Raw genomic sequence first — 23,347 nt, 5'->3', positions numbered from 1 at the left:
GGCGTCGCTAGCCTAAAAGAGCTAACTTAAGCTATCTTTTCTATAAGTCTTATAAAGATCCTTAATTAAGCGTTACCGCTACTCGCGCTATAAGGTTACTCGCGGCTAACTTAGCTGCCCCTAAAGCTATAAAAGGTAGCTATTAATAAGGGTAGTCTTAAGGAGGAAGGTCTATATATTTACCCGCTAATTTCCCTTATAAACATAGTAGTCTAATATAAGGAAAGGTGTTTTCTTACTATAATAAAGCAGCTATTATATACTATCCTAATTATATAAGCTAATAGGTAGTATATTAATTATAGAAAATCCTTATCTTATAGAGTAAGAATTGCTTATTACTCTCTATATTATTATATATTTCACGGGCTACTAGTTACTATTTAATCGCGAATTAAAGGAATAGAGCTAGCTTAAAATACTAGCTAAGACCTCTACTAAGACCTCCTAAGAATACTAGCACGACTAACCTCCTTTAAATATAAATATTAGCGGAACTAAGATATATCTAGCTATAATCTAGGTATTACTAAATTCCTTACTAAATTAAAATTACTCTTAAGCTACTTATTTATAAAACTATTAAGATTTTAAGTTAATAAATAGTATTAATGTAGGAATGTATCTATCTAGTGGTGTGACCAACCATGGTTGGCACGTGACCCGTACGGTCACGTGTGCGGCTGAGGGCAGCGTGCCCCCTTTCTCCACGCTGGCCTCTGCCTCCTTAGATAGAGAATCAAGACGAATACAACATCAGGTTAACCCTAGTACCGTCTCATTGCAGCAGCTGCCGCAGGTGCCTACCCACACTGATCAGTGACCGGCCCACGCCCGTCACAGACAGCTAAGTAGAAGAGACAAATTCCTCAACCTTCGAAGGTGCTATAGTCCGCGTCACTTTACTGTGGCCCTGAGTAGCGCTCAGAAGAAGGTTATTTGTGCTAAGAACAAGGAATCTCCCGCTGGTTTGCCCAGCCGCGCGAGAGTCCTTCCAACTGTTGATTACGATCGCCCGCTAGTTTGCCTAGCCGTGAGCACCGGAATCGACAGGCGACCACATCGCAAACAACTAGTAAGAACGTTCGACCCTTGACGTTAAGTAGCAAGATCCCCGTCAGTTCAGTCTGGCCGCGAACGACCTACTTAGTACGCGACGCTCGACCTCCTATTAGCGACAACTCGTATACGAAGAGACCAATACGAACCCCACATCGTCTCATTCATTTGATCACGATAGCCCCGACCGCCCGAGCTATGTCCCCAGAAGCCCAGCTCGAAGAAATATGCGACCAGATGCAGGCACTAGACATCCAAGCATCCGCATTCCGACAAATTAATATCGACCTTTGGGACAACGATATCACACACGACGAAAAGGACAAGATCGCAGTAACGACATATGTGGCAAAGTTCATATTCATCGTTCAATCTGGCAGTGATCAAGGATACGACCTCCTTGGTTACTTCCAACAGCATTTTGAAGAATGGACCGAAGACACATGGGACCGCGCCCCGAATGAATACAAGAGAGCCCTCAGGAAACTACTAAGGAAAAGAGGTATCTACACAGGTTCACAAAGGGGGAAATTCGCAACACAATTTCTCATATTACAAACTATCGAGAACCCACAAACCTGGCCAGAGCAGGAGTTTACGGAGATGGTGTTTGATGAGAGGACTGCTGCCTTCAGGAGGCAGACAGCATTACTAGGATCAAATGCTTCCACTAATCCCCATCCGTCTCAACCTCCTTCACCATCAGTTACGCCCTTAGCAGCACCTCATCAAGGTCTTAACGAACCACAACCTATTAAGACCCTAACGAGCCCTCCTAACGCACCTACTCCTGCTCCGACTATCCAAGATAAACCTGCTCCGACCTCTCTTACTATTCATCCGACTTCCTACCGCTTCCAGAACCCCGATCTCGTCCAACCCGTCACCAACCCCATCCCCGAACACTTATCCGGCCCTGCAACCTTTGGAGAATACATGAAACTCCCCCCGGATAACATCCCGAACGCTATCGTCGATAGCGACATCCAAGAAGTTTATGAAGACCTGGAACAAAGATCGGAACTACACAGGAGAGCCGTACGATCTCCTTGATGATAAGCTCCGCCTCTTCTTAAGCAACTGCTCTCATATCCAAGTGAAACCGTCACAATTTCACGCACTCTTTCCCCGGATCCTTGATGGAAGAGCCCAAAGATTCTATCTTGATAAGATCACATGGGCTACGACGTTCCGACAAGCGTATGATATCTTCAAACAACACTTTGACACGGAAGTCAACCATGTCCACTACCATACTGACTGGACAACAATAACCTTTAACTCCATCCGTGCCCAAGATGCTTCGAAGACCCCCCACGAAGTGCTTCAAACCCTCTTTGATAAGCTTCAGCTCTGCCAACGAGCCCTTGGCAGGAGTACGGAGGAGACCTTCTACTGCGTACAACGCTTATGAAAGCATGCCGTGGAGTACCCGAACTCCAATACGCTCTTTTCAAACCCGCCGATAACGTCGAGCACCTTCTTGCAGATCTTCGTGCATCCGTTGAAACCCATCTTGCCCTCATAACAACTTCTCAATTTCCCTTGAATTTGCTGGATCATTCGATCATAACGATCCACGCCATCAGTACTACCTCGACCGTCGATACAATAACAACCGCTCTCGAGGCAGATACGGATATTCAGGTCAACGACCCAGCCGCGGATACGGACAAAGCTACAACCGTGGAAACTACCGGCCTCAAAGCCGTAGTAACTACAATCCTAGCTACAATAACCGCAACTGGACAAAGAAGTGTTTTGTTTGTGGACAAGAAGGCTGTTGGTCAACTAAACACTCTACGGATGAACGACAAAGGCCAAGGACCAACATATCACTCAATGCCACTTCATAGGTGTACAACTCACGGACATCGGAGGCTATATTCTAGACTACGAAGGTCATGAGATGAGCAGCTTTGATGACACTGAAGATACATGGGAAGAACATGACAATAGCACCAACGATCACCCGGAACAATGGCAAGCAAGCCAAATGCTCTGTCAACAGGCATTCAATCATTTGATCACAGGAGAAGACGTCTATCAGACGGATCAAACCGTTGTTCCAGCCTCGCAATTTATTATTGAAGATCGCTATTCAGGGATAGATTCCAAGGTATCATGATCGACACAGGTGCAGCAACATTCTCCACAGCAGGATATTCTCAGTACATCGCCCTACAACGAGAAGATCCTTCTGTAGCTCTCGACAGCTCTACATCCGGCCAGGCCTCCATCAAATTTGGCAACGGCGACACGATTAACTCCTTTGGCACAGTTGCCCTAAAACACCCCTCGGAAGGATCACGTTCCACATCCTTCAAACCCCAACTCCCTTTTTGCTCTGCCTTGCTGATATGGATCGACTTGGTATCTATTTCAATAACATCACAGATACCATCAATTGTAGTAATCATTGTACTAATCGCCCTACCAGCATCCCAGTCATCCGCAAATGGGGACATCCCTGGTTCTTCCTTACGAAAGATGAAGAGTCTATCTCGTTTCTTACGGAAACAGAGATTCGTACACTTCACCGACGCTTTGGACACCCAGCAGTCCCTAGGCTCCATCACCTCTTGAAGCAAGCCGGGCACAGTGACGTCTCGATAGACACATTAGAGACTATCTCTAAGTTCTGTCACCACTGTCAAATGCACTCACAAGCCCCACGCCGCTTCAAGTTCACCCTTAACGATGATCAAGAATTCAACTACGAAATCATCGTTGATGTGATGCACCTAGGAACACCACAACGCCCTGTTCTACACGTTGTGGACTCAGCTACTGCTTTCAAGGAGCCAGATTTTTACCGTCAATGTCAGCTAAAGATACATGGGAGACCCTCCGGACCCTCTGGATCGACACGTATCTTGGACCTCCTGATACCCTCCGTCACGATGCAGGAACTAACTTTGCTTCTCTCGAATTCCGGAACGAAGCAAAGATTATGGGATCAAATGCTCTCAAGTACCTGTTGAGACGCATTGGTCCATTGGAAAGATTGAACGCTATCACGCACCCTCCGACGCGCCTTTAACATCCTCCATGCTGAGATTGGCCACACCACTTCCGCCGAAACAGTCCTTCAAATGGCTGTTAAAGCAATCAATGATACGGCAGGACCTGACGGTCTTGTGCCTACGTTGCTTGTTTTCGGCGCATACCCTCGCGTATCTACAGACTCGCCCCTTCCGCTTCCACCCTCAAAAGATCGGAAGCTATGCAGAAAGCGATGAAAATGCTCCGCCAACTCTCGGCAGAAAGACGAGTTAAGGATGCCCTCCATGCACGCAACGGCCCGAGCACGACAGAAGTGCTATCCTCCCGCTGCAAAGTGAAGTTCGCGTTTGAGAGAAAGACGGTTGGCAAGGACCCTTCAAGATTGCATCGATTGATAGCCATAACATCACCATTGACACAGTCAACGGCCCCAAGTCTTTCGATCGACCCTTGTACAACCGTATCTGCGTGATGATACCACTCTTTCCGACCCTACACACGACACAGACCCTCAGGCATTCGTTCAGATCTTAATGAACAACCGGCTCAAGACCCGTTAAGACCCTAACGGACCTGCCTGCCCGACCCGAACCCCCGCCCCCGCAAGAGGACGCCCACCAGGATCAAAGAACAAGCCAAAGGATTTGATCATGATGGCCCTGCCGTAGACCAGAGCTTCTTGACCCAAAAGGAGGAAGATGCACAAGCTCTTTCCTCAAGCTACGGTCTGATGGCATAATCACCTCTCCTGGTGACCCTTCGAAGAATCCGATAACAAAGAGATTACTGACCTCGTTGGCCGCGGTGTATTCCAATTTGAACGATACGATCAAATGACTCATGGAAACTATAGAATCTTTCGCTCTCGAATGGTTCGTGAAGTCAAAGGAATCAACACTAAGCCCTACGAAAAGTCTCGACTTGTTATTCAAGGACATAACGACTTTGAGAAGACCACCCTCCTGACGCAATCTCCGACAATTCAACGCGTTAGCCAGAGACTCATCCTCGCTATTGCCCCGGACTTCTTCAAAACTACGGCATAACCTCTCCTCCGTGATATCACTCAGGCATACCCGCAATCCCAGACCAAGCTTTCCCGGACCATTCTTACGTATTTGCCCACGGAACTACAAGGCAAATACCTAACGGAACAATTATTCGTGTTATTAAGCCCCTGTACGGTATCGCAGAAGCCGGAGTCCATTGGTTCCGCACATATCAGCAGCATCACCTCGAAAAGCTGGATATGTCTACCTCCACCTATGACTCCTGCCTACTGATTTCGAATACTGGCCTGACACACTCGGTATTGTTGGAATGCAAACTGATGACACCTCATCCTTGGAACGAACAACTTTTCTACCCGTGAAGAAGAAGAGCTACAAAGGCAGAATTTCGTTCCAAGCCCAAGACTGACATCACATACGGAACAACGGTTGACTTTAATGGTGCAAGACTGACGTTGCTGAATAATAACCCCTTAAGAAAGGATCCTTTTACTTCAACAGAAGGGACAAGCAGCAAAATGACCACCATTGACCTAAAGCAATTGATCGTCACCAGCGCTACGTTGAGGAACGAGCGCGAGCCTCATACATTGCTTCAATTGCTCAACCGGAAGCTTCTTTCGATGTTTCAGTCGCCGCCCAAGTACAGACCCCTGAGGATAAAGATTACGCAATTTTGAACAAGCGACTGCAATGGCAAATGGATCACCAACTACGTGGCCTCACGTACAAACCAATTGATCTAGCTACTGCAAAGCTGATGGTTTTCACCGATGGTTCTTTCGCAAACAACAAGGACTTATCCTCCCAACTAGGATTCGTCATTGCCCTCGTTAACGAGACAAACCACAAAGCAGGGTGGCAAACCACTCAATCAACTCAACCAAAGAGTCAAATTGAGTAGATTGACGGCTTACATCAGCGAACCTCTCGTTGAGTTGAGCAATCCAAGCCCTCGTTGAATTGATTGCGTTGATTGATGGAGTTGATGCCCTACCCTACCTATTAGTAAGCTACTTAAGGTCCTCAACACCATCAACTTCTCGTCCTTCGTGGGGCACCTCTTCGGGAAGACATCGTCATCGACTGAAGCATCAATAATCCCCTGGTAGTCGGGTATTAGCCCTGCCTTCAGCCAAGACCGAATTGCCTGGCCTGCATTGATCGTGTTAGCCTGAAGCCGGCTGCGTAGTCGTGTGACCATTAGCCCAGCAAATGAGAACGCCCTCTCGCACTCTGCTGACATTGGCGGTATAGATAGCATATCAAAGGCCATTCGAGCAAGTCTGGGATACGTTGACTCTTTGAGTTGCCAGTATTGGAACGGATCCGTGATGTCTCCGTCATCTGCGCCGATATCAACAGTCCAGCGATCGAATTCATCGGCAGTAGGTGGCCCACGACGGGTTGTGGCCGTCTGACCAGCTTGTAGCCGGTGCCTCAGTCGGAACTGTTGGAACTCGTTCAAGTCGTCAACCTTTCGACGTTTAACCATCGGAATAGCCTCGTCATCGCTGAGAATTAATGACTTATAGTCGCGTTCCCAGATGCCCCGAACAATCCGTCGTGCCTCAAGGACCCATTCAGGTCGATGAGCCCAAGCCTCCTCAAACCATTGCAGTCGCAAGGCGGGATGGAGAGCGACTGCAGCATAATATACCGGGCACTCAACCAACTTGATATAGTATTTCTCCAACTTCTTCCACCCCAATTCGACGTTTATCGCGAAATGCTCGGAATCAGGCACATCCTTGGCGAATTCCTTTGCCTCTTCCAATCGTTCAAGGAGATATTCGAATGCTTGGATAATATCCCATGCTGTTCCGTATGCCACGAGGTTGCCGCCCTTACGCACCCGAATCTGGGCATCTCCTCGAGGGCCTTGATGGCATTTTCGAAGTGCTTAAGAATATTCCGAAAGTGGCTGATCACTGTCCAGTCGTTACCGGTCAGCAGGTCAGAATCTCGGAGGCATGCAGGCATGTCTTTCTTCTTTGACCTGCTTCGGTATATTCGAACTGTTCCAATGCGACGAGGTCGTCAAGAAAGTCGTGCAGTAGAAGGGCTCGATCCATCATCTTATAATGGGACAACCATCGTGTCATGTTATCCGTTAGAACGTCAACTGGTTTCTTCGTACTGTCCCTCTTGCGTTGTAGATCCCGAAGCATGTACGTTAACCTATCCGATTGATGAATCCAGTGGACAAGGTTGTGGAGCTTGCCAATAGGCCCCCTCTTCCGCCAGAGATCATGTCGAGCAAGGTCCAGGTCGAGTCGCTCTTCTGATTTGAAGACTTCATTATCTTTGCCAAGAGCAGCGCTTTGGCCACGAGATTGATGATATGCCCAAAGCAGCGGACCCGTCTCTGCTTCCCTTCAAAATTAAAAACGTGTCCCAGTGCTGCTACCGCCGTATCGTTATTCTTCGCATTGTCAAGCGTGAAATACCCGATCTTGTCTTGAATCTCGAATGATTCGATCACTTCCGCCACCTGCGACGCTATATTCTCGCCAGTATGAGACTCTCGGAGTTCAGGAGCCCAAGGATGATCTTCTGTGGCCGCTTTTCCTTAGAGATAGAACGCAGCAATCCCATTAAGCGCATAGCGATTGGGCGATCTCCAGCCGTCAAACGCAAGGTGTATCTGCCGGGCGCTCCTCAGTTCCTTTATCACAATATGCTTGTACTGGTGGTATTCTTGGAAAAGCTTCGTTCGAATAGTCGAGTGTGTCATGTGGGCTTGAGTCAGGGCGATCGAGGGATTGAGGTATTCGAGAAGACGCCGGAATCGAGGGCTTCAACTGCGCGGAAGGCAACATTCGACTCGGTGATCCAAGCAAGCAAGAGAGATTGGAAGACATCTTTATCGAATTGGTTTTTTAGCTTGTTAATGAATGCTTGCTCCTTCTGGTCATTGGCATCGAGGTTGAAGAATTGGGCAATAGAACGCTTGTTGGTTGTAGAACCCTTCGGTAACCGTCTACCTGATGGGTCAATAACATTGTGAGCATCATGTAGATGGCGCTCAATGTTTAGGGTCCCCTTTGCCGCGAAGCTCACGGGTCCCTTCGGCGATTTCTTCGGTAAACACCGCTCACAGACCCAGAGGCGATTATCTACGTTAGCTTGATGTTCAATGTCGAACCCAAAGCTCCAGATCCACGATTTGAGCTTGCCGGCGCGTTGAGACTTGGTATAGCCGCGGAAGTGATGCCAGGGAAGGCATCCCACTCGAGATGGGGAACGGGGCCTGAGTCGCCTGAATCGCCTGATGGCGGCAAGGGAGTAGAAGAAGGCTCAGGAGATTCGCTCATTGCATATAGGAATGTTTAGATCAGCCAAGGCGTTGTGGAAGAATCGAGAAGTGTAAGTGGAACTGAGGCGAGAGATTGAACTTTGTTGTGAAGCGCGTCGATGCGCGCAGCGCGTCGACTCTTCCAACGGAACAGGGCCCTGTTCCCCGAAGAGGAGAGCAGGCTTACCTACAACGGGCCTGAGTAACCTGTAAGGTTAGTGGTAGCTATATACCCAATCCGTACCTACATTTCGCCTTGGCCACCTACCCTACAGGATCCCTGACCGTCAACGGCAATCTCATCAATCCATCAATCAACGGGAGCATGAATTGAATTGACAAGCTTATTCAGCAGACACTCGATTGAGTTGATTGAGTTGACGGTTGCTCAACTATATTGAGCAACCGTTGCTGGGATTGAGTGGTTTGCCACCCTGCCACAAAGAAAAACAGTTCGAGATTAGTGGTAACATCGTACACTGGAGTTCAACAAAGTGCAAACGTGTTACCCGTAGCGTCCTAGCATCAGAGATCTACGGTATGGCCAACGGATTCGACATAGGCATCTCCCTTGCGATGACTATGAAGATAATTACGGAACGACTCAACCTTCCTCCTATCCCTCTCATCGTCTGTACGGATTCGTACTCTCTCTACGAATGCCTAGTCAAGCTCGGTACGACGAAGGAAAAACGATTGATGATTGATATCATGGCCCTTCGCCAGTCATACGAGAAGAGAGATAACAGATATTCGTTGGATCAACGGCGCAGACAACCCAGCAGATGCAATGACGAAAGCATCACCAAACCGAGCCCTGGAACGCTTCATCGATACCAATAGTCTGACAATTCGAGTCGAAGGATACGTACAACGTTCCTAACCGCTCCTTATACCTATGATCAAATGATTGCTCTATCAGGAAGACCCTTCACTTCTTCCCAGATATCTACAGCTAAGAACAAGACGTCGGACCCACTTTTGGCAATAATGACACACGCCCTCACGGCACATTCCTTCACGGCCTTAACGCTACTATCCTTTAGACCCGTTCAAGGTGTTGCTGTGCTTCTCACAGCAAAGAAGAGTTGCCTGTGTAGGAATGTATCTATCTAGTGGTGTGACCAACCATGGTTGGCACGTGACCCGTACGGTCACGTGTGCGGCTGAGGGCAGCGTGCCCCCTTTCTCCACGCTGGCCTCTGCCTCCTTAGATAGAGAATCAAGACGAATACAACATCAGGTTAACCCTAGTACCGTCTCATTGCAGCAGCTGCCGCAGGTGCCTACCCACAATTAACTTAATAAATACTAAAGAATAAGTATAAGTATTATAGAATATAAAGTTTCTAAATACCCTATAGGCACTAGAAAAGTAGCTTAGCTTAGTTAACTAGCTATAGTACCTAGTAGCTTACTTTTCTTAAAAGGTAGAGGCGCTCTAAGTTTAAAAAACTATAATACTTAAGGAAGTATAGGATAGTTAAGCGCTACTTAAAGGAATAGTATATTACGACTATAGCTACTAGGCCGCTAATAGTTAACTACGTTAAGTATATAATACGGTTTAATAGATAAATAGTTAGTATAACTATCTAATAGATATAAGATTAAGGGGATTATAGAGATCTAAGTAATCTAAGATTAATAAGATTACTGTGGGTAGGCACCTGCGGCAGCTGCTGCAATGAGACGGTACTAGGGTTAACCTGTGATGTTGTATTCGTCTTGTTCTCTATCTAAGGAGGCAGAGGCCAGCGTGGAGAAAGGGGGCACGCTGCCGGTTGTCTGCGCCGTTGATCCAACGAATATCTGTTATCTCTCTTCTCGTATGACTGGCGAAGGGCCATGATATCAATCATCAATCGTTTTTCCTTCGTCGTACCGAGCTTGACTAGGCATTCGTAGAGAGTACGAATCCGTACAGACGATGAGAGGGATAGGAGGAAGGTTGAGTCGTTCCGTATTATCTTCATAGTCATCGCAAAGGAGATGCCTATGTCGAATCCGTTGGCCATACCGTAGATCTCTGATGCTAGGACGCTACGGGTAACACGTTTGCACTTTGTTGAACTCCAGTGTACGATGTTACCACTAATCTCGAACTGTTTTCTTTGTGGTTTGTCTCGTTAACGAGGGCAATGACGAATCCTAGTTGGGAGGATAAGTCCTTGTTGTTTGCGAAAGAACCATCGGTGAAAACCATCAGCTTTGCAGTAGCTAGATCAATTGGTTTGTACGTGAGGCCACGTAGTTGGTGATCCATTTGCCATTGCAGTCGCTTGTTCAAAATTGCGTAATCTTTATCCTCAGGGTCTGTACTTGGGCGGCGACTGAAACATCGAAAGAAGCTTCCGGTTGAGCAATTGAAGCAATGTATGAGGCTCGCGCTCGTTCCTCAACGTAGCGCTGGTGACGATCAATTGCTTTAGGGTCAATGGTGGTCATTTTGCTGCTTGTCCCTTCTGTTGAAGTAAAGGGATCCTTTCTTAAGGGGTTATTATTCAGCAACGTCAGTCTTGCACCATTAAAGTCAACCGTTGTTCCGTATGTGATGTCAGTCTTGGGCTTGGAACGAAATTCTGCCTTTGTAGCTCTTCTTCTTCACGGGTAGAAAAGTTGTTCGTTCCAAGGATGAGGGTGTCATCAGTTTGCATTCCAACAATACCGAGCGTGTCAGGGCCAGTATTCGAAATCAGTAGGCAGGAGTCATAGGTGGAGGTAGACATATCCAGCTTTTCGAGGTGATGCTGCTGATATGTGCGGAACCAATGGACTCCGGCTTCTGCGATACCGTACAGGGCTTAATAACACGAATAATTGTTCCGTTAGGGTATTTGCCTTGTAGTTCCGTGGGCAAATACGTAAGAATGGTCCGGGAAAGCTTGGTCTGGGATTGCGGGTATGCCTGAGTGATATCACGGAGGAGAGGTTATGCCGTAGTTTTGAAGAAGTCCGGGGCAATAGCGAGGATGAGTCTCTGGCTAACGCGTTGAATTGTCGGAGATTGCGTCAGGAGGGTGGTCTTCTCAAAGTCGTTATGTCCTTGAATAACAAGTCGAGACTTTTCGTAGGGCTTAGTGTTGATTCCTTTGACTTCACGAACCATTCGAGAGCGAAAGATTCTATAGTTTCCATGACTCATTTGATCGTATCGTTCAAATTGGAATACACCGCGGCCAACGAGGTCAGTAATCTCTTTGTTATCGGATTCTTCGAAGGGTCACCAGGAGAGGTGATTATGCCATCAGACCGTAGCTTGAGGAAAGAGCTTGTGCATCTTCCTCCTTTGGGTCAAGCTCTGGTCTACGGCTTGGGCCATCATGATCAAATCCTTTGGCTTGTTCTTTGATCCTGGTGGGCGTCCTCTCTTGCGGGGGGCGGGGGGTTCGGGTCGGGCAGGCAGGTCCGTTAGGGTCTTAACGGGTCTTGAGCCGGTTGTTCATTAAGATCTGAACGAATGCCTGAGGGTCTGTGTCGTGTGTAGGGTCGGAAAGAGTGGTATCATCACGCAGATACGGTTGTACAAGGGTCGATCGAAAGACTTGGGGCCGTTGACTGTGTCAATGGTGATGTTATGGGTATCAATCGATGCAATCTTGAAGGGTCCTTGCCAACCGTCTTTCTCTCCAAACGCGAACTTCACTTTGCAGCGGGAGGATAGCACTTCTGTCGTGCTCGGGCCGTTGCGTGCATGGAGGGCATCCTTAACTCGTCTTTCTGCCGAGAGTTGGCGGAGCATTTTCATCGCTTTCTGCATAGCTTCCGATCTTTTGAGGGTAGAAGCGGAAGGGGCGAGTCTGTAGATACGCGAGGGTATGCGCCGAAAACAAGCAACGTAGGCACAAGACCGTCAGGTCCTGCCGTATCATTGATTGCTTTAACAGCCATTTGAAGGACTGTTTCGGCGGAAGTGGTGTGGCCAATCTCAGCATGGAGGATGTTAAAGGCGCGTCGGAGGGTGCGTGATAGCGTTCAATCTTTCCAATGGACCAATGCGTCTCAACAGGTACTTGAGAGCATTTGATTCCCATAATCTTTGCTTCGTTCCGGAATTCGAGAGAAGCAAAGTTAGTTCCTGCATCATGACGGAGGGTATCAGGAGGTCCAAGATACGTGTCGATCCAGAGGGTCCGGAGGGTCTCCCATGTATCTTTAGCTGACATTGACGGTAAAAATCTGGCTCCTTGGAAAGCAGTAGCTGAGTCCACAACGTGTAGAACAGGGCGTTGTGGTGTTCCTAGGTGCATCACATCAACGATGATTTCGTAGTTGAACTCTTGATCATCGTTAAGGGTGAACTTGAAGCGGCGTGGGGCTTGTGAGTGCATTTGACAGTGGTGACAGAACTTAGAGATAGTCTCTAATGTGTCTATCGAGACGTCACTGTGCCCGGCTTGCTTCAAGAGGTGATGGAGCCTAGGGACTGCTGGGTGTCCAAAGCGTCGGTGAAGTGTACGAATCTCTGTTTCCGTAAGAAACGAGATGGACTCTTCATCTTTCGTAAGGAAGAACCAGGGATGTCCCCATTTGCGTACGACTGGAATGCTTGTAGGGCGATTAGTACAATGATTAGTACAATTGATGGTATCTGTGATGTTGTTGAAATAGATACCAAGCCGGTCCATATCAGCAAGGCAGAGCAAAAAGGGAGTTGGGGTTTGAAGGACGTGGAACGTGATCCTTCCGAGGGGTGTGTTAAGGGCGACTGTGCCGAGGAGTGGATGGCGTCGCTGTTGCCGAATTTGATGGAGGCCTGGCCGGATGTGGAGCTGTCGAGAGCTACAGAAGGGTCTTCTCGTTGTAGGGCGATGTACTGAGAGTATCCTGCTGTGGAAAATGTTGCTGCACCTGTGTCGATCATGATACCTTGAATCTATCCCTTGAATAGCGATCTTCAATAATAAATTGCGAGGCTGGAACAACGGTTTGATCCGTCTGATAGACGTCTTCTCCTGTGATCAAATGATTGAATGCCTGTTGACAGAGCATTTGGCTTGCTTGCCATTGTTCCGGGTGATCGTTGGTGCTATTGTCATGTTCTTCCCATGTATCTTCAGTGTCATCAAAGCTGCTCATCTCATGACCTTCGTAGTCTAGAATATAGCCTCCGATGTCCGTGAGTTGTACACCTATGAAGTGACATTGAGTGATATGTTGGTCCTTGGCCTTTTGCCGTTCATCCGTAGAGTGTTTAGTTGACCAACAGCCTTCTTGTCCACAAACAAAACACTTCTTCGTCCAGTTTCGGTTACTGTAGCTATGATTGTAGTTACTACGGCTTTGAGGCCGGTAGTTTCCACGGTTGTAGCTTTGTCTGTATCCGCGGCTGGGTCGTTGACCTGAATATCCGTATCTACCTCGAGCGGTTGTTATTGTATCGACGGTCGAGGTAGTACTGATGGTGTGGATCGTTATGATCAAATGATCCAGCAAAGTCAGGGAAATTGAGAAGTTGTTATGAGGGCAAGATGGGTTTCAACGGATGCACGAAGATCTGCAAGAAGGTGCTCGACGTTATCGGCGGGGTTTGAAAGAGCGTATTGGAGTTCGGGTACTCCACGGCATGCTTTCATAAGCGTTGTACGCAGTTGGAGGTCTCCTGCGTACTCCCTGCCAAGGGCTCGTTGGCAGAGCTGAAGCTTATCAAAGAGGATTTGAAGCACTTCGTGGGGGGTCTTCGAAGCATCTTGGGCACGGATGGAGTTGAAGGTTATTGTTGTCCAGTCAGTATGGTAGTGGACATGGTTGACTTCCGTGTCAAAGTGTTGTTTGAAGATATCATACGCTTGTCGGAACGTCGTAGCCCATGTGATCTTATCAAGATAGAATCTTTGGGCTCTTCCATCAAGGATCCGGGGAAAGAGTGCGTGAAATTGTGATGGTTTCACTGGGATATGAGAGCAGTTGCTTAAGAAGAGGCGGAGCTTATCATCAAGGAGATCGTACGGCTCTCCTGTGTAGTTCCGATCTTTGTTCCAGGTCTTCATAAACTTCTGCTGGATGTCGCTATCGACGATAGCGTTCGGGATGTTATCCGGGGGGAGTTTCATGTATTCTCCAAAGGTTGCAGGGCCGGATAAGTGTTCGGGGATGGAGTTGGTGACGGGTTGGACGAGATCGGGGTTCTGGAAGCGGTAGGAAGTCGGATGAATAGTAAGAGAGGTCGGAGCAGGTTTATCTTGGATAGTCGGAGCAGGAGTAGGTGCGTTAGGAGGGCTCGTTAGGGTCTTAATAGGTTGTGGTTCGTTAAGACCTTGATGAGGTGCTGCTAAGGGCGTAACTGATGGTGAAGGAGGTTGAGACGGATGGGGATTAGTGGAAGCATTTGATCCTAGTAATGCTGTCTGCCTCCTGAAGGCAGCAGTCCTCTCATCAAACACCATCTCCGTAAACTCCTGCTCTGGCCAGGTTTGTGGGTTCTCGATAGTTTGTAATATGAGAAATTGTGTTGCAATTTCCTTTGTGAACCTGTGTAGATACCTCTTTTCCTTAGTAGTTTCCTGAGGGCTCTCTTGTATTCATTCGGGGCGCGGTCCCATGTGTCTTCGGTCCATTCTTCAAAATGCTGTTGGAAGTAACCAAGGAGGTCGTATCCTTGATCACTGCCAGATTGAACGATGAATATGAACTTTGCCACATATGTCGTTACTGCGATCTTGTCCTTTTCGTCGTGTGTGATATCGTTGTCCCAAAGGTCGATATTAATTTGTCGGAATGCGGATGCTTGGATGTCTAGTGCCTGCATCTGGTCGCATATTTCTTCGAGCTGGGCTTCTGGGGACATAGCTCGGGCGGTCGGGGCTATCGTGATCAAATGAATGAGACGATGTGGGGTTCGTATTGGTCTCTTCGTATACGAGTTGTCGCTAATAGGAGGTCGAGCGTCGCGTACTAAGTAGGTCGTTCGCGGCCAGACTGAACTGACGGGGATCTTGCTACTTAACGTCAAGGGTCGAACGTTCTTACTAGTTGTTTGCGATGTGGTCGCCTGTCGATTCCGGTGCTCACGGCTAGGCAAACTAGCGGGCGATCGTAATCAACAGTTGGAAGGACTCTCGCGCGGCTGGGCAAACCAGCGGGAGATTCCTTGTTCTTAGCACAAATAACCTTCTTCTGAGCGCTACTCAGGGCCACAGTAAAGTGACGCGGACTATAGCACCTTCGAAGGTTGAGGAATTTGTCTCTTCTACTTAGCTGTCTGTGACGGGCGTGGGCCGGTCACTGATCAGTGTGGGTAGGCACCTGCGGCAGCTGCTGCAATGAGACGGTACTAGGGTTAACCTGTGATGTTGTATTCGTCTTGTTCTCTATCTAAGGAGGCAGAGGCCAGCGTGGAGAAAGGGGGCACGCTGCCCTCAGCCGCACACGTGACCGTACGGGTCACGTGCCAACCATGGTTGGTCACACCACTAGATAGATACATTCCTACAATTACTATACTTTATATAATCTAATATTAGGGATTATAGCTAGGCCTATAATCTAAGGATAGTCTTTATAAGTATATATAGTTACTTACTTTTACTCCTTTAAATAAATAGCTCTCTAGCTTTTAATATAATTATTACGATCTTTATTATAATCTTATCTTTAATTTTAATTACTTAGTTACTTAGTTATAGTCTATAGTTTATAACCTCTAACTTATTACTAATATAATATACTTATTATTACCTAGACTACGCCTTATTATATCTATTAATATAAACCCCTTAATAGGTTTATCCCTTAGGAATAATACTAGTTATTATATATTAAAAGCTCTTACTTAGTATAATACTATATTACTTTAAGTAATATCGTAACTATTAATATAGCTATATAATAAGCTAAATTAACTAACTTTAGAGCTATTATATCGCCTTAAAATATAATACGCGAGATTATTACCCTTTAATATAAGGTATAATTACTTAAGAATAAAGGAAGTAATAAATAAGTTAACGACCTTAGAAAAGTAATTAAACTAAAATAGCTAAGATTATTTAATAGTAATTATAGTATGCTTTAAGACTTTCTTACTTAACTTAAGGCTTACTATTAGTTTTACCCTACTAAACTCTTAGACCTAGTTAAAAAGGTACTCTATATAGGAAATTATTTATTTAGAATAGTACTTACTTAGTTTAGACCTATTATAAGGGACTTTCTAGATAACTAACTAGCGTAATAAGATAAGAAGATAGATAAAGTCTTTATTAGTTTCTAAGGATTTAAAGAAGCTATTATAAAGGTATTTAAAATAACTAATAAGGAATAAGAAGCTAAATAAAAACTTTAAGAACTTTAATATGTTACGACCCGACCAACGGTTGGTCACAAGCAGCCCTCAACAAGGCCGACACGTGACGGAGGGGTACAGGATCCCGCGAAGTCACGTGATGGATCATTTGGATCACTTGGTGATCCCAACGATCCGGCTCATTGGATCATCTCGATGATCCAACGACGATGTACAGGATCATTGGATCGTCTCAATGATCCAACGATCCGTGAACAGGATCATCACGTTCGCTGAATGATCCACGAAGGACCACTGGGTATATAAGGACACCCAATTCCACTCCTTTAGACTAGATAGCTCTTTAGCTTTCAACACAATCATTACGATCCCTATCACGATCTCATCTCTGATTCCGATCACTTGATTACCTGGTTACAGTCTACGGTCTACGACCTCCGACTCATCACCAACGTGACATACTTATCATTGCTCAGACCACGCCCTGTTGTATCTGCCAACATAAACCCCACGACAGGTTTATCCTTGGGAATATCACCGGTCGTCACACGTTGAAAGCTCTTGTTCAGAACGATACCGCGTCTCTCTGAGCAATATCGCATAACTGTCAACATGCCTGCACAGCAAACTGGATCAACCAACTCGGGACACACCGTGTCGCCGCAGGACATGATGCGCGAAATCATCAGCCTTCGACAGGAGGTCCAAGTGCTCAGGAACGGAGGAGGCAACGGACAAGTCAGGGACATCGGAGAAGCAGTCAAACCAAAACAGCCAGGACCATTCGACGGTACTCATGGCACGCTTCGAGACTTTCTCACCCAACTCAAAGCCTACCACCGATTCTATCCGACCAAGCTCTCGGACCCAGTCGAAAAGGTACTCCACGCAGGAAATTGTTTATCTGGAACGGCACTCGCCTGGTTTGGACCCATCATGAGGACTTTCTCGACAACCAACCAGCGCGACGAGACAACGAGACAGACGAAGTCTTTGCCAGTTTCCAAGGATTCGAAGAAGCCATTACGAAGGTATTCGGAACAACCGACGAGGAACGAGAGGCCGAACAGAAACTTCGAGAACTCCGACAAAGGATCTCAGCATCGGATTATGCTGCGAAGTTCCGTCAAGTCACCTCAAAGCTTGATTGGGACGACGAACCTCTTATGTCACGATTCTACGACGGGCTGAAAGAAGAAGTCAAGGACGAGCTCTACAAGGAAAATCGACCTGACAACCTCTCGGACTACATTGCTATGGCAGTACGAATCGACGACAGACAGTATGCGCGACGCCAAGAAAGAAACAAGGAAGAGGAAACTGGAACCCTTCCTATGGGAACAACTTTAACCGACGCGCCAACTACAAGAAGAAGCGCGAAACTCCCATTGCTTACGCCCACACAACTAACCCAGGCAAAATGGACCTGGATGCAACAAAGAAGGGCGAAGGAAAATGCTTCAACTGCGGGAAAGTTGGACATTTCTCACGAAATTGCAAGCAACCTCGCAAGGAGAAGAAAGTTCACTGGGCCCCAGCCCCAGAAGGTAAGAGACACCTGAACGCTACTAACAAGCAGGAACCAAAGCATGAACTCCTTAGTTGGACTGCATGCTACGACGACAAATGCACGGTACACCTAAGCGACAAAAACGGTACCGGATGGTTCCCAAAGCCACCAAAGAAAACCCTTGCAATGGTGCAACGAAGAGATCCCACAACACAGAAACAAGTCAAATTCGCAGAACCGGAACACCCCTATCCTGAAGGAGTCTCCCAAGACTGGATCAGGAAGAACGGCAAACGATTCCAGGAAGACATGCGAAACAAAAATCGACAACAACGACGGGCAGTCTATAAACAACATAACAAAGAAGATACGGACGCAGCCCTTATGCTCACGAAACTCGGACAACAACCCGAAGAGGAACAACGAAGTTTCGACGACACAAGCTCTGAAGAACAAGACACGCTACAAGAAACAGAAGACGAGGATGAACTCGCACCACCACCCTCACTACTAAGGAAAACGCCACGATTGGAGAACACGCTCCATACTTCGAAGAATTCGAAGAAATGCTCAAAATTGGAACTCAACAAATACCTCAAATTCTCACGGAAAACCAACAAGCTGCATTGATTCGATACCAACCGGCACCACGCGGAGGAGACTACGCTGTGGCTATCGCCGCAGTCGACACCTTTACAGCCCTACAACGAGAATGGCAACCACGAGGAGAATTTTCAGATGACCCAAGAACAGTGCTCAGTCACGAAGAGCACAAACATATTTCATGGATCTCATGCGTCTATTTGGACTGCATGATACACTTCAGATGAAGGCACGACACGACGCCTTCCCAGTCAGATTCGACGGACAAATACTTTCGAAACCCTACCTAAGCACGGAACTGGACTACTGGAAAATCGATCAACGTTACCCGAACGACCAAGTCATGTTATTGGAACCCGATTACGGCACGCCACTTGAATGCCGCGATGATTACGGTTCTTTAACGAGATGTCTTTCGGAAACATGCAAAATCCACAAACACGCCAAAATTGGGGAATGGCACAACGCCACTCGCTCTAAGGCATCCGAACCATCTATCTTCACAAGACTCGCGCAACGAATCAGATGCGACGAAGAAGATTACAACGAATGTGCACACCCGAACTGCAAAGTTCACGAACACGAAAAGGCACGAGCATGGCACAAACGACACAACGGTGCACCAAAGGACTACTGGCGACACCTACGAAGGCTACAAGCTACATTCGACCAAGGAAAAATTAACGCAGAAGAACTACGCGCAAAACAGAAAGACGCAGAACGAAAACTCGATTCCTGGTACGAAAACGAACAGAATTGCGAAGCACGGTACGCAATCAACTGCGAAGCAGCACAATGCAAACAACACAGCGTTGAGAAACAAGAAATCTTCGATTGGCTACAAGAAATCAGTCTCTTGAGCCCCGACACGACACCACGCGACGAAAACATAAAGAAACGATATCAACAACAAATCGAAGAAGAATACCCAAATGAAACGAATAAGGACCAGGCAAAAAACGAGGTACGCCATCTGTAAAAGGGCTACAGACTGGCACGACACGACAAGATCCAAGGACCCTATGCATGGCAACGGCAAGCCATGGCAACCAAATGGTATTGGACATCCAAATCGCGGGACATCACGTACACGCACTATTGGATTGCGGCGCGATGGGCAATTACGTTTCACCTAGAGTCATCAATCGTTACCGACTCCCATGGAGACACAAGAAAGATCCATATGAACTCACGAATATCGAAGGAGAGGCCTTCAACTATAACAACGGAATCATTGATATGGAGATTGATCACCTCGACATCAATATCCAGGGCCACGACGAACGAGTCGACTTCGACATCATGGACATTGGAGAACACGACCTTGTGTTAGGGCTTCCATGGTTACAGGAGAGCAACCCACTGATCAACTGGAAAACTGGCCAGCTGCGTTGGAACGAAGACGCAAGTTTCCAAGACCAGCAGATTTGGGAGAAAGCAAAATTTTGCGATGATTTAGCCACTGAACAGGACGAAAGGGATGACCGTTCAAGCAAATCATTACGGGCTTCAGCGATACAAACGAAAACAGCAACCGAACCGGCGGACACAACAAAATCGACTGACAAGACCCACGTACTGACCAACACGGCTGTACAACCTGGCATCCGACATAAACAGAACAAAGGACACAACAAGAAGATCCGAAGAGTTATTGCCACTCTAAGGAAAGACCTCGAACAAATCAACAAAGAGCTCGAGTCAAGGAAACCAGCTCTCAAAAGAAAGAACAAAGCCCACAAGACAGAATGAAGAACATCCCACAGGAATACCGGAAATACGACAAACTCTTCAAGGAAGAACTCGAGACAGGGTTACCCGAACACAGTCAATGGGACCACGAAATTTGTCTCAAAGATGGAAGAACGCCGACGTTCCATAAGATTTACAACCTAAACGAAAAGCAACTGCAAACGCTACGCGACTACCTCGACGAGAATCTACGAAAGGGATACATACGAACATCAACATCCGAAGCAGGCTACCCAGTCATGTTTGTTCCAAAGAAAAACGGCAAGCTACGACTAGTTGTCGACTACAGACGCCTAAACGATATTACAATGAAGGACCGAACACCATTACCGCTTATATCGGAACTACGAGATCGACTGCACGGCAAAAAATGGTTTACGGCCCTCGATCTCAAAGGCGCCTACAACTTAATACGCATGAAAAGGGACACGAATGGATGACAGCTTTCAGAACGAAATTCGGACTATTCGAATATCTGGTAATGCCATTTGGACTCACAAATGCACCAGCTACCTTCCAACGGATGATCAACAATGTCCTACGCGAACACTTGGACATCTTTGTGGTAGTATACCTGGATGATATCCTAATCTTCTCGGACACCCTAGAAGAACACAAGGAACACGTCCACAAGGTACTCCGCGCACTTCAGAATGCGAAGTTACTGGTTGAACCAGAAAAAAGCAAGTTCCACACACAGGAAGTAGATTTCCTCGGACACACGATCTCACCAGGAGAGATACGAATGCAACAAGACAAGATCAACTCAGTCAAAGAATGGCCAACGCCAAAGAACGTCAAGGACGTACAAAGTTTCTAGGATTTGCGAATTACTACCGACGATTCATCAAAGATTTCGGAAAGATTGCAACACCACTACACGACTTAACGAAGAAGGAAAAAGAGTTTACATGGGACGACAAAGCCAACGAAGCTTTCGAATGCATCAAAACGACGATTACGCAAGAACCGGTCTTAACCACCTTCGATCCAGAACGACAAATCGAACTCGAAACCGATGCATCAGACTTTGCTCTAGGAGCACAAATCGGACAGAAGGACGATGAAGGAAGACTACGACCAATTGCATTCTACTCGAAAAAGCTACATGGCGCAGAACTCAATTACCCCATCTACGACAAAGAATTCCTCGCAATCATTCAAGCTTTTAAGGAATTTCGACACTACCTTCTCGGAAGCAAACACAAAATCAAGGTCTACACAGATCACAAAAACATCTCACATTTCGCGACGACGCAACAATTGAACGGACGACAGATCCGATGGGCCGAATGTCTATCAGAATTCGACTACGAAATAATCCACAGAAAAGGAACAGAAAACGGTCGAGCTAATGCCTCAGCCGACGATCCGACTACGACACAGGAGCACCTATTGTGAAAGGACAACTCCTTGAGCTCAACAATGAAGGAATATGCAACAACGACAGCTTAACGCAATCTTCAAGGTCAATCCAGACGAAGGCCTTACGAAGAAGATCCAACAAGCCTACGATAAGGTTGATTGGGAACCACTTCCAGTTGTTTGGGAAGATGGCCTGGCAAAGCATCAAGGAAAGATCTTTGTACCAGAAGAACTTCAGGACGAAGTTATACGCGAAATTCACGAACACCCGACACACGGACACCAAGGAATCCGGAGGACGATGGAAAGAATTCGACGAATCTACGACTTTCCACGGATGAAGAAACGAATCAGCGAAACTATCAGAAAATGCGAACTTTGCGCACGAAGCAAAGCTGAACGACACAAGCCATACGGAGAATTACAACCACTACCAGTACCAGAAAAACCATGGGATTCAATAGCTTTCGACCATGTCACGAAGCTACCACTGTCAAAAGAACCCATGACCAACGTCAAGTACGACAGCATATTCGTCATTACCGACAGATTGACGAAGTACGGATACTTCTTGCCGTACAAAGAAGCAAGCAATGCAGAAGAGCTAGCATATGTGTTCCTACGAACTATTGTCAGCAATCACGGACTACCGAACGAGATTGTCTCTGACAGAGGAAGCACATTTGTGGCCAAGTTTTGGCAAGCTCTCATGGCACAATTGGGGACGAAACATAAGCTCAGCACAGCTTATCACCCACAAACAGATGGACAAACAGAACGACTCAACCAAACGCTTGAACAATATTTACGATGCTACATCAGCTACGAACAAAACGATTGGGTTAAATGGCTACCGACGGCACAACTAGCTTACAACAGCTCAGTCACAGAGACAACCAAGCTCTCACCAGCATACGCCAATTACGGATACAACCCAGAAGCATTCAAGGTCACTCGACAAGGACCACAAGCGGAACGAGCGATACTGCAAGCAGATCAGCTACGAAAATTGCATGAAGAAATGCAACAAGAACTTCAATTCGTCAGAGAACGAATGTCCACTCACTACAATCGGAAAAGATTGCAGGGACCAATCTTTCGAGAGGAGACATGGTCTACCTCGTACGACGAAACATCAAAACAAAACGACCAAGCAACAAATTGGATTTCAAGAAACTTGGACCGTTCAAGGTCAAGAAAACCATTTCAAAAGTCAACTACGAACTTTCGCTACCAACAACAATGCGGATACACCCGATATTTCATATCTCATTATTGGAACCAGCACCACGAGACGCCAAACCACAGGACAAAATCGAAGTCGACGATGATCAAGAATACGAAGCCGAACAAATACTGGATACAAGAAGACAAGGTCAGCAACAAGAATACCTTGTTAAATGGAAAGAATACGGACCAGAGGAAAATACCTGGGAACCACTCAAGCACCTGACGCACTGCGGCTCCCTACTTCGGCAGTTCCACCAACGAACCCAAGG

General features: G+C 46.8%; 1 protein-coding gene across 1 annotated transcript; it reads right to left on the bottom strand.

Moving 5' to 3' along the window:
• Positions 1–12,080: 12,080 nt before the first annotated feature.
• Positions 12,081–12,704, bottom strand: HRG_04434 (integrase core domain-containing protein; the record flags this gene model as incomplete). The annotated part of the gene is made up of 1 exon (XM_044862905.1): positions 12,081–12,704. The coding sequence occupies one exon, from the start codon at positions 12,702–12,704 to the stop codon at positions 12,081–12,083; it is 624 nt and encodes a 207-aa protein (XP_044721519.1).
• Positions 12,705–23,347: the final 10,643 nt, after the last annotated feature.

Source organism: Hirsutella rhossiliensis, assembly GCF_020360975.1.
Source record: "Hirsutella rhossiliensis strain HR02 chromosome Unknown scaffold00004, whole genome shotgun sequence".
Lineage (NCBI taxonomy): Eukaryota > Fungi > Ascomycota > Sordariomycetes > Hypocreales > Ophiocordycipitaceae > Hirsutella > Hirsutella rhossiliensis.
Note: the sequence above shows the minus strand (reverse complement) of the source record. Positions and strands in the feature narration are given on the sequence as shown.